Source organism: Aotus nancymaae, unplaced genomic scaffold (assembly GCF_030222135.1).
Source record: "Aotus nancymaae isolate 86718 unplaced genomic scaffold, 86718_ANA_hifiasm-v0.15.2.pri h1tg000088l, whole genome shotgun sequence".
Classification (NCBI taxonomy): Eukaryota; Metazoa; Chordata; class Mammalia; order Primates; family Aotidae; genus Aotus; species Aotus nancymaae.
In genome coordinates this window covers 16,249,674-16,262,129 of record NW_026988503.1, presented here as the reverse complement: position 1 = coordinate 16,262,129, position 12,456 = coordinate 16,249,674, and the positions used below count along the sequence as shown (strand labels likewise).

At 42.6% G+C, this 12,456-nt stretch overlaps 1 protein-coding gene across 1 annotated transcript; it reads left to right on the top strand.

Moving 5' to 3' along the window:
* Positions 1-609: 609 nt before the first annotated feature.
* KCTD12 (potassium channel tetramerization domain containing 12) lies at positions 610-6,844 on the top strand. The gene has a single exon (XM_021671793.2). The coding sequence runs from the start codon at positions 839-841 to the stop codon at positions 1,820-1,822; it is 984 nt and encodes a 327-aa protein (XP_021527468.1). The 5' UTR covers positions 610-838; the 3' UTR covers positions 1,823-6,844.
* Positions 6,845-12,456: the final 5,612 nt, after the last annotated feature.

Sequence of the window (12,456 nt, the reverse complement as noted above, 5' to 3'; positions counted from 1 at the left end):
TTTTTTTTTTTTTTCCCCAGGCTGGCTGCAAGGCAACTTGAACAAAATCTGGCTGCGCTTTGACTGGGGCGGCCCTTTTTTGTCTCTTCAGGTTTTTCGCGTCTCTCTACTTTCAGTGACTCGACGGAGGTCGCAGCTGCACTGCTGGAAGCGGCCAGTTCCGCAGGCTGGCGGGCCGGAGGCGGCCACGCATTTCCACTCCCCAGGCGGGAGGCGTCTGAAAGTTCATGCTCTTCTTCCAGAGTCCCCGGGTGCGGGCTGGGGACAGAGGGGAGGGGCGCAGTGACTGTCACTCTAAGGAGCTGTCTTCCAAAGCAGCCTAATCCCGGGCGTGTCCTGTTGGAAGAGGTAGAAAGTTGGGCGGGACCACGGGGCGGGACTGGTAGGTCGGGGGAGGGTGGGAGTCCGGGCGCCCCCAGCGCTTGCAAGCCGGGGTGGAGCCAGCAGCCTCGCGTGGCGTCCGCGTTTAAAATGCAAATCGAGTCCCCGCTCCCCCCAACCCCCACACGCCCGGCGAGCGAGGCTCCGCCGCCGCCGCCCACGCCTCCTGCGCGCCACGGCACCCGAGCGGGCGGCTCTACTTAAGCAGCGCGCGGGCGGTGACCCGGCACTCGCCTGGAGCGCGCGGGCAAGGCGGGCGGAGCACTTTGGGGCTCAGGGGCGCACAGCGGCAGGCTACCACTGCTCCGCTCCGCGCGGCTCTCGGAGGTGGCGGCGGCGGCGGCGGCGGGGCGCAGGGCTGAGCGAGCGTCCGGGCTCCGGGGCTCCGGGCCAGGTGGCTGCAGCTCCTGAGTGCGGCGCGGCTCCCCGCCACTGTCCCAGCCCAGCCACCTCTGTCATGGCTCTGGCGGACAGCACACGTGGATTACCCAACGGGGGCGGCGGCGGGGGCGGCAGCGGCTCCTCGTCGTCCTCCGCGGAGCCGCCGCTCTTCCCCGACATCGTGGAGCTGAACGTGGGGGGCCAGGTGTACGTGACCCGGCGCTGCACGGTGGTGTCGGTGCCCGACTCGCTGCTCTGGCGCATGTTCACGCAGCAGCAGCCGCAGGAGCTGGCCCGGGACAGCAAAGGCCGCTTCTTTCTGGACCGAGACGGCTTCCTCTTCCGCTACATCCTGGATTACCTGCGGGACTTGCAGCTCGTGCTGCCCGACTACTTCCCCGAGCGCAGCCGGCTGCAGCGCGAGGCCGAATACTTCGAGCTGCCGGAGCTCGTGCGCCGCCTCGGGGCGCCCCAGCAGCCTGGCCCGGGGCCGCCGCCTCCGCCCTCGCGGCGCGGGGTGCACAAGGAGGGCTCGCTGGGTGACGAGCTGCTGCCGCTCGGCTACGCGGAGCCCGAGCAGCAGGAGGGCGCCTCTGCCGGGGCGCCGTCGCCCACGCTGGAGCTGGCTAGCCGTAGTCCGTCCGGGGGCGCGGCGGGCCCGCTGCTCACGCCGTCCCAGTCGCTGGACGGCAGCCGGCGCTCGGGCTACATCACCATCGGCTACCGCGGCTCCTACACCATCGGGCGGGACGCGCAGGCGGACGCCAAGTTCCGGCGAGTGGCGCGCATCACCGTGTGCGGCAAGACGTCGCTGGCCAAGGAGGTGTTTGGGGACACCCTGAATGAAAGCCGGGACCCTGACCGTCCCCCGGAGCGCTACACCTCGCGCTATTACCTCAAGTTCAACTTCCTGGAGCAGGCCTTCGACAAGCTGTCCGAGTCGGGTTTCCACATGGTGGCGTGCAGCTCCACGGGCACCTGCGCCTTTGCCAGCAGCACCGACCAGAGCGAGGACAAGATCTGGACCAGCTACACCGAGTACGTCTTCTGCAGGGAGTGAGCGCCCCAGACCCCCTCGCGACTCCAGCGCCCACTCCCCTTCCTGCCCGAGAGATGATCACAGATCCTTTTGTCCCCCCCCTTCTGTCCCCTGGTTGCCCCCCCTTCCAATCTCCCCCTCTAGTAGTAGCTGGGCGAGACCTGACCGCCCACCCTCCCTCCACTTCAGAACCTGCGGCCGCAAATCCTCTCGGCTTCTTCGTTTTTTTTGGACGTCCTGAACCTAGAGAACCCAGAGAAACCCCCACCCCACCCCCACCTCCCACTCCTTGCTTCCTTCTACTCCCTGCCTCAAACCACCCCTCCCCCAGATGGTACCTCAGTCTGGACCTGGTGGGGCAGTGTGCCCACAGAGTCACCAAGTACCTGGGAATGATTGAATTGTTCAGAACCTGATTGGACGGTGTCCAGTGTGTGGAAGATTCCTTGAAATATTCTCAAGCCCTTATGACTCATTGGGGGTTTAAGAGATCAGGATTGGTTACACTGAGGTTAGTGTTTTACAAGGTCATTACACAGTCTTTTTGGCCTCTTTTGAAGGTAGCGTTGTAGAAGGCTGGATGGAAGATTCTGAACCTGAAATTAGGACCCCATGGAGGCAGTTCAGTAACTGTAAATGAATGAAGTTTTGAAAAGTTACACGTAAAGTAGAAGAATCTAGTGCTGGCACAGTAAAGGATCCTTTCTCTACAGAATAAAAGGTCTCTGCCTGTGGCTTAAATTTACAGAAAGTGATCCTCCTGCCTGCAGAGGCGCCCTTTTCAAGCTGCTGCTCGCCAGAAGCCCTTGATTCCACTGGCTGACACGGCAGCAGCTAATGGCAAGAAGGAGAAAGGATGCCGCCGATTAAGGGTGCAAGGCTGCTCAGGTCTCCAGGCGCTGTAGGAGGTCACCTGACAAGTGCCCAGTGTAGGGAGCTGGGCAGTAAGTGCACGTCGGTCGTAGGTATTAGGAAAGCCTGTATTCTTGCAGTGAATGCCAGTAGGACCTTCCTTTAGCTGTAAGACTTGGCGGGTGGGGTGGGGTGGGGTGGGCAGGGAGGAAAGGGTAGGAAGGGTGGGAAGGGAGAAGCAGACATACTCATTTATGATTTGAAAGTTGGAAGTTTGTACCATCTGTTTGAGTACATGCACATTTTAAAAATACATATAGTAAATGCAAACATGCCAAGCATTTTATAAAGATTAATAACAGACCTACTCTTAACTGGCAGTTTATCGAACTTACTGTTTTGAGTCCTAAACTTAGAGTTGTTAATGCTTATATATAATCTAACCAAAGACTTACCCAGTAGGGTTTTAGTTTTTGAACTTTTATTTTCTTATTGATTATAAATCTTGATTTTAAAATCTGTTTACTTGAGCAAAAGAAGTTTCATTTTGGTTACTTAGACCTAAGATCACTTATTAAAAGTCATTGTTATCTCCAAGCCCAGCAAACATTGACTTCTGGGCAAACCTGAAAACCCGAAGATGCCACTTTCATGCAGTTTGTTTGAAGTTAAGCGGAATCTTTTCAAATGACAGAGCTACAGAGAACTCAGCACCAAGGGCTGCCCATCTGTAGATAGCTGTAAAATGGAAAATTTTTAAATGAAGGCAAATAAGTACTTAAAAGTGAGCTGAGCAATAAAATGGCGTTTTAGGTAAATGCAACAGAAACAGGAGGAGACCTGGTTGCCTTATGCCTTTACTCTTACATGGAATAAATTCCCAGTGCATATCCTATGTACACCGTAAGTGAAGGGAAATAAACCTCGTCATGCTTCATGCTGTGAGGTGCCCTTTGGATACTCTGTGATGACAGAGAAGCCTATTTTGTTTTGTTTTCAGCATCTTTCTCTAATGTACGTTTTTAAGGATTTTGTAAGAGCTGTTTCAGTGTTTAAATTAGTGCTATTTTTCCTTGTTTTTAAAAATGAATCTTGTACTGTATCTTACTATGTCCATACAGATGTTACAAATTGGAACAGTTTTATTCTTAGACTCATGTGATTCAAGCTGTATATACCATATATAAACATTTTACACGAATCATTTAGTTTTTTAATTCATTTACTAATGCTATAAAATTTCCTATATTTACCCCAGTAACTTGCATCAGCTGATATATATATTAAAGCAACATGTTTTTGATGAGTTTCTTATATCCATATCTATGGAGAAATTGGGTTAGAAAAAAATGCATATTGTAAAACTGAGTTTGCTCTATACGTTTTTTCTTGAGTATTAGTTGTATTACTAATCATATGTTGATTAACTGTCTACTTAAAATCAAGGTACCTGTATTTTAATCCACTAATTTTTTTTTAGTTGGGAAATAGAAAGAATTTAAGTCTTTTATTAGACTAACATTTTTTGAGAAGTAAAGTTGACTTTATTTACAAAGCCTATAGTTTTAGGGGAAATGGAAGCAGAAATCTAGGAAGTTGTGTTTGGTTATATGTTGAGTTTGGTCTCAGACTAAGTCATGCATCAGAATTTGTTTGAAGCCTGAAATAATTTAGGACTTATTTACTGACCAAAAGTGAATGTTACAGAGATTTCTCTACCCCGTATGGCATTTTGTTAGATTGTTCAACAGGAAGCACATGATTGAGAACATCTTGGGACAGATCAAAACCACTAACAGATGGCAGGACTCGCGATTCTGATTTCCCTTCTCAAATCTGCTCAACTCCAAGAGTCTTGAGAAACTGCTAAAATTTTGTCTCTGTCACTCAAGTCTTGCAAATGTTATCTTGTAGAGCTTTGAGTTGAACTATTCCACTGTCCTGTACATAGGCATCTTATTCACTCCACCCTGTCACACCCAGCAACCCCTACATTATTTGAAAGACTGAGAATTTAATGGTTAGGGACAGTAAATCTACTTCTTTTTTCCAGAGATGATTGTCCCCTCTAAAGTTAAAGTCAACATAAGAAAACTGTCCTATTTTTAGCCCAAAGTAAAGGCTGTGGAGAAAATTCATTTTACATTGGGTAGAAAGTATAAACAAGTAAAATAACTTGATATGAGCACCTTTAGATCCCTTCACCTCCATGGGCTTTGGGCCACAGAATGAACCTTTGAGACCTGTAAAGTAGATTGTAATCCTCTATAAACTTGAATGGAGGTATTGTGGGTTCATTTGCTTAAGCCCTCCAAAGATACTATTTAAATAACCTGGAGTATGTCATAAATTATTCAGATAATTATCACTGCATGAATCTGACTCAGAGGCATGCATTTACATATGTTGCCCTAATTACTATTTGATGGTCGTAAATACAAGTGAATGACATTAGACTTTTAGTAACAAAAATTTTTAAAAATGAGTAGACAATGGTGGTTAAAGAAAAAAAAAACAGGTACCATGTTCTATGTGTTTGCACTAAGTAATTGACATGTTTGTTTTTTAATACATGTGGACAATGAACAGTATTCTAATTTTTCAAATGATACGCTGTAGAAAATATTCCTTGAAGATGTGAGATTTGAAGTTTTTTCCTTTTCAATGTTGTTTTTATTGTATTTCTTATTTTTTTTGATTGATAACACAGTGATAAATTATAATACTAGACAAAATTGTCTTCTCTTTCAAATCAGAGCCATATATATGTGTGTATATATGGGGCCTGCTGCTTCTCTAGGAAATGCATAATCTATGAATACTCAGACAAAATGAACAATTGGCAGTGCTCATAATATATTCCAATTTTTATTGGAATTTTCCATGGAAAGTTATTATTTCAGTAAAGCCATGTAAGGTGATACGTTGATAACTTTTTACTCTTCAAGTTAGGGGAAATTCTGATCCAATATTCAAATCATTTGTGTACTCCCACATGTAAAATGCTAAATGCCAATGCAGACATTAAGAAAAGTATTGACTGGAGGAGTTGAATTCTGTGAGAATTTCTTTTATAGTCTAAATCACAATACTTTACTCAATTTAGTTTTTAAAATAGTAAACTGAATATTTTTGTTGTAAACAGAGTCAGTTCTTTGTTTGGAAATTTTTTCCTGTTTTTCCTTACTCTAAGTCATTTAAAAACGGAATTAATTTTCTTAGATGGCCTAAGTCTGTCTCTTGAGAAAGAAGTAAAATACTCTTATTTTCAGCATCTGTAGCACCTGATACAGGTTTTTGTATACCCTGAAACAAGTTATGTTGAAGTTAGCTTTTCTTTGTCATAGTTTTGGACAATAAAAATCTAAAAGTATTAACACTTGATTCTCCGCTGGGGCCCTTGAAACTTGGATGGAAGAAATTCAACAGAATATCTATATTAGAGTATACTCGTGTGTGGTAGGAAGATGGACTAGTTGATCAAGATTTGTTGTCACTTACATATTTTGTGATTTTTTTTCCAAGCCAGTTTTTAAAAATTCTAAATGTGTTTTGAAGTATGTGTACATTAATTGTAATGTAAACTATTATACAACTGTTTTTGCAACTTTATAGGCAGGTAAATTTTTCTATTGCTATTGAATACAAATGACCATTCATGACCACTCAAACAGCGTTAAGTGATCACTCAAACAGTGTAAGTAACCATTTAGTGACAAAGTATTAAAACATCCATCATGGATGTTAACTTTGAAGATGTAAATTATATATTGTTTAAATTTTTCCAGGCATCTGAAAACCTTATCTGCTAGACAATATAAGATTCACACAGAGTTATCTGGGATTCTGAAATTTTAAGTAGTACATCTCATTAAGCCATTTTCTCTAAATGTAAGAAGAGAAGAAAAACATTGTTATGAGATTATCAGATTTTTCTAATGACACAGAAATGTAAGAAAAAATCCCTTTATATTGAAAAAAGATGAAGTCTTTTCAGACATGCTCAAACTTTGAGACTTTCTTCAGCCATCTAATGCTGTAAAGATTTTTGTTTTCCCTGTTCACAACCAGTTGTATAACAGAAATACTAGATACTGTTTTCCTTCCTGTGTGTGAAGTAATGAATCATTGATTATGTGACTTGTTATGTATTCAATTAAACACTAAAGAATAAAATATTCACTCCTTTAATTATTCCTCTTGGCTCCTTGGCATGGATTGGCCTGACCACTGGTCTAATTTCATTTATGGGGTTCTCTAAATACTGGCAACACTTCCCAAATTGTTGTGGGACTACTGATGAGCATTATGCCCTCCGAAGAATTTTTCACCAAGGAACTGGCCAGCAGGACCAAGTGCAAACAGCTTCTTTCCCCAGAGTTTATTGTCAAGAATGCCCAGGCGGTTTGGTACTTCATGTGGAGGAAATGCTTTTCACAAACATTTTCTTTGACTTCTTTGCAGCATATGCCAATTGCTGTGTGTAGGGACAAGGAAATAGAAGCTTTGAGATGCGCTTTAATTAAAAGTACAGTTCATGAAGAGAAGGTTCTAAAAAATGTTGGGAAAGAGAAGCTGCATTTTGGATGTGGGGGCACTTTACTACATCATCTCTAGTGGTTGATGTTCCTCCTCTCTAAAGAAGGCACAGTGTTGCAAAGATTGAGAAATCACAGAAACTCAAGGTGTCTGGGTTATGGCACCGGAAGTCATGAGTAGGCTGGGTAGAGTGAGCCAGGCTTCACCCTTCCTCTTTCCTTTTGCCTGTACTTCCTCTGGATAGCTTTTGTTTTAAAAGTGTGTGTGTGTGTGTGTGTGTGTGCGCGTGTGCGCGTGTGCACGTTTGTAGACACTATTTTTTGAAAATACAGATGGTGAAAAATGTAAGCAATGGAAGAATGTATATAATAAGAACTATCCCTCTTCTAGTAACTCTTAGTTTTTCTTACAGGCCACCTTTTTTATCTTTTCCGTAGAAATCACACCTGTTCTGTGTCTTGCTTTCTTTTAACCACATCTCTGGAAGCTATTGCAGTGCATGAACATGTAGCAAGAATCTACCTCATTTTGTTTGACAGCCGCATGATATTCTGCATGCTATGCCCTCCTTGTCTAGATGTGCTGTCATTTATTTTACCAGTTCTTTATTGATGGTCATTTAAGTTTCCAATTGTTTTTTTTTTCCTACTCCAAAGAGTGCTGTACTGAATATCTTGTTACATGTATGCAAATATATTTGAGTCCAGCTCTTTTGTATGAAGTGATGCCAAGAGAGAAATGACCAGGAGATATTTTTTCTTTCTTGAGGAACTATGGAAACAGTGGGATTCACTGGAAGCGCTTTAGGAATTGGTGGGGGTGGTATGAAATCACTCTAGGTCATTAGGTCTACAAATGTGAAGTGCTATCTAGCTTTTATGTTGGAAACAAGGCCCCTTCCCTTTGTTTTCTACCTCCGTTCAAAGTTTATTTTAGATTTTTTAAATGAGTTATGACCGATACTTTGGTTTTAGGAATACATTATATCTAGAGGAGCTGTATTATATCCCATACTTCTTAAGGAGGCACCTCGGGGGGATTTGGAAAAGGGTGGGAAGCTATAGAAGAAATATGGGGCACCTTCTGAAATCTTGGTTTTACTAATTAAGATGTGTACCTGTGGATAGGGGAATTAGATCCTTTCACTGGTAAGTGATTTATAAAAATCTGTTTCATTTTATGGAAAGATTGGGAAATTTTCATGAATTTAAGAGATAAAACCCTACATGTTAAAGATACTATGAAGCTGTAGACTCCTAGGAATGAGTTCACCGTCTTCCGCCATTAAGAACTTGGTGGTGGTGATAGTAGTAGAGTTGAGAACTTCTGTGGGCATATACTGGGCTTGATTTTTCAGGGATAGTTGAGGGGAAATATCAGCCACCTAAGTTCTCTGCTTTACTATGCTCAGGTGAGAAGTTTTTGGACCCCTTTGGGGTCCAAAGTCACCTTCTACACACAGATATCCTAAGAGTAGCTGATGGGGTGAAGTAGAAAAGAGGTCATCAAGGCTGTTGTAGGCCATTAACTCTTAACTTGGCTGCTGCAACTTTCCCCCTTGTATAACAGCCATTGAGCGTTCATTCATTCATTCATTGATTCAAAATCTGTTAGTACTTACTGTGTGCCACATTGTGCCAATCTGATAGGGATACAGGGATGACCAAGACACAGATGTGCTGAGGATTAGTAAGAGAGCCAAATAAGGACATAATGCCTTGGAAATCAGGGCTAAGATAGTCTGAGCACATGAGGGAGTCAGAAAGGGGGATACATAAGACATGTCTTAGGCTTGCTAGAGGAGGAGGAGACACCAAAGCAAAGGCTTTAAAGTGAAGAAGAGAAAGAGGAGGGGCCTGCTAAGTCCGGGTCAGCTTAGTGAGGAATGACCAGGAGACAGCAAGAACTAGAAACTACTCTGTGTTGCTGAAACCTGATGGCAAAACAAAAAGCCCTCTATGCCCACCCAAAAAAACCCAAGCCAAACCAAAACCAACCAGACAAACGAAAGCATGGTCAGAGAGGCAGTAAAGACAGATAAGGGTAAGCCTCACATAACCCATTACAAGATTTGAACCTTGGTTCTCCGGGTTTACTCAAGATTTTTAAGCAAGGTGTAAAGTAATCAGAGAATTCCATTCTGTGGAGACCATTTGGGGGCTCTGCGAACGATGAGTTTAATAGCACGTTCAGGAGTTAGAAGCCAGTAAGGAGGCTGTTTATGGGAGTCCAGATGAGAGGGCCACATGAAACCACGTGCAGACCTCCTGGCTGCAATGGAGGTGGCGGGGAGTGGGTAAGGTCTTGCTCATCTTTCTTTTCCCTTCAAACCTCTCAGGTTATGCATGAGTGAGATTTGTTTGCAGTAATATTGGACATACTGTGTTTGAATGAGAAACTCTTTTGTTCTGTTAATCCCTAGGTCTCATCATCAAGAGTCTTTAGAGAGACCTCATCAATTATTTAGCAGGCACTCTATTGAGCACCTATTATTATGCATACAAAGTCCCCAAAGACCAAATCATTCTTTCAGCTTCAACAACCACTAATTGAGCCTCTAATATAGTTGAGACACAGCTTTCTCCTTTACCATCGCCAACAGAGAGCAAAATGGTCAACTAGCCAAGTACTTATATAAGTTAAAGTACTTCTGTAACTACCAGACATGACAAAAAACTTAGCATCCTTGGGCTTTACACACATTTCATGGTTGAAATTTTGTGAGCACTATCTTTCCCTCACAATTCTGTTAAATACACTTAACAGCTACTAAGAATGATCTCTGTTTCACCCTCCCTCCTTCTTTTCAGAGTGAAAAAGATGAAGCATAGGAATGAGAGATTCTAAAATTAATTATTTGGAGTTCTCTTTTGTTAAAGTAACTGACAACATTTCCCCAATTATTTACCATTTATTTCTCAGTAATTCATTATCCTTCTCCATTCTACTTTCTCGGTGGATGAGGGTGGAATAGAATCCAAAGTTAGAGCAAGCTCTCATTTCTGTATATAGAAAGAAAAAGGCAGTGGAAATATCTTCTTGCTCTGTCTTTCCTTTTTGGAAAGCAATGAATAAAAAAAATCACAGTTTTTAAGCAAGAGGAATGCAAGAGAAATGAAGAGTTTAAGCTCATTGATGACCTGGGTTGCTTGCGTCTATTATATACAGCAGCTCTAATTCTATTATATAGTGAGCCCTTAGCTCACCGTTGACATCTGTTTGCCCATTTATGGCATGGAAAAAGCATTTATTTTTCTATTTTGCCCCAAGGATCAACATAGTGGATAACATGTAATAGAGCATCAATAAAGTTTTGTTGAATAAATTAATGAATGCTTATGTTAGTTCATTTTTTTTTCACATATAGGGAGAAAAAAAACTAACTTGAAATTTGCCAGTCTTTTTTTTTTTTTTTTGAGATGGAGTTTTGCTTTTGTTGTTCAGGCTCGAGTGGAGTGCAATGGCACAATCTTGGCTCGCCACAACCTCCGCCTCCTGAGTTCAAGCGATTATCCTGCTTCAACCTCCTGAGTAGCTGGGATTACAGGCATGGGCCACCATGCCCAGCTAATTTTGTATTTTTAGTAAAGAAGGGGTTTCTCCATGTTGGTCAGGCTAGTCTTGAGCTCCTGACCTCAAGTGATCCACCCGCCCTGGCCTCCCAAAGTTCTGGGATTACAGGCATGAGCCACTGCGCCGGGCCTCAATCTTTGTTTTTTAAACTAACACTACCAAAGATCAATAATCCCCTTTTATACCTATGTATTTGAAAAATTATAGCTAGTTTCATAAATAAATGTTTAAAAGTGATTATCCTTTCATCTGATTTGAAAGAAAGATTAGGATGAGAACTAATTGATTCGGGTAACTTTTTTTCTGACTAGTTATTACAAGGCAGCTGCTCCAAAGCCCCATGTGAATTTCTGGCTAAAGGAGAAAATGCTTGACGATGTTTTCATTTTATGATGAAAGTCAAGTTCACTGACAGCCATATTATAGACTTTCCTCTGGGGCTATTATTTCTTACAGATTTTTGAAAATCTTAACTGGAAAGTTTCAAAAGGTGCCTCTAAAAGTTGTAGGAGAGAAATTTGACCTCCCTGAAATGCTGGAGTATACTGTTTCAAATGTTCTGTTGGTGAGAGTTGTGGGTTTTAAAAGTGACAGTTGCAAGTACTTAAAAAAATAAATGATCTGTGCAACGATGCTCTGACCTTATAATAGTGAATATATTTTTTTCCTGCTCAGAACTCCATGTGTTCAAAGTACAAGTTCTCTTCATGAGGTAATGTCAGAAATGGAGCTGTTAGTCAAAATTTTGCCCACGAGTTTTGGGAGTATTACTTTAAAAACATAAGTCCAGCAAAAACCAAAAAACAAGAGTGAAACTTTATTATATTGTTGTAATTCTCCTCTGTAATATATACATAGTCTTCTTCTCCCAGTGTCTAAGAAAACCTCTCAAAAAATTTTCATGGTATTATCATTTAGTTTAATTCTAGGTTTGAGTCAATTTGGGGATAAGTAGGCAAACAAATATTTTTGTGTTAGCTCTAACAGTTGAAAAGAGCTTTTGTGGGGGTTGAATTCTTTGACATTTGTCTTTAGCCTCATTTTACTTTGTGGATCTAGACACAGTTGATAAATTTACCAGCAACTTCCCAGTTAAAAGGATGATATTAGTGGCTATGGACTGAATGTGTGTTTTCCCCCAAATTCATATGTTAAAGCCCTAACTCCCAATGTAACTGTATTTGGAGGTAGGGTTTTTTTTGGAAGTAATTGAGGTGAAATGGCATCATAACAGTGGGTTCCCCATCCAATAGAACTAGTATCATAAGAAGAAGAAGAAGAGAAAGCAGAGTTCACTCTCTCCATCCTTACAAAAAAGAGTTCATGTGAGCACAGAGAGCTGGTGGCCACTGACAAGTCAAGAAAAGAGGTCTCAGAATGAAACACACTGCCAGCACCTGATCTTGTCTCCTCAGCTTCCAGAACAGTGAAAAATAAATTTCTGTCATGTAAGCCACACAATTTATGGTATTTTGTTATGGCAGCTGGAGCAGCAAATGTATTAGCTTTCACTTAGTTATAGGAAATGGTCTTTAGCCAAGAAAGTATACAGAGGGAGTCCCCTTATCTTGAAAAAGGTTGAAGTTAATTTAAAATTGCTACAGGCTTTAGGGAGAAACTGTGTGGAGCTCACTGCTTTAATTGTGACATGCCATTACCTTACAGGGGCATTTTAAATCTAGGGCTCGGAG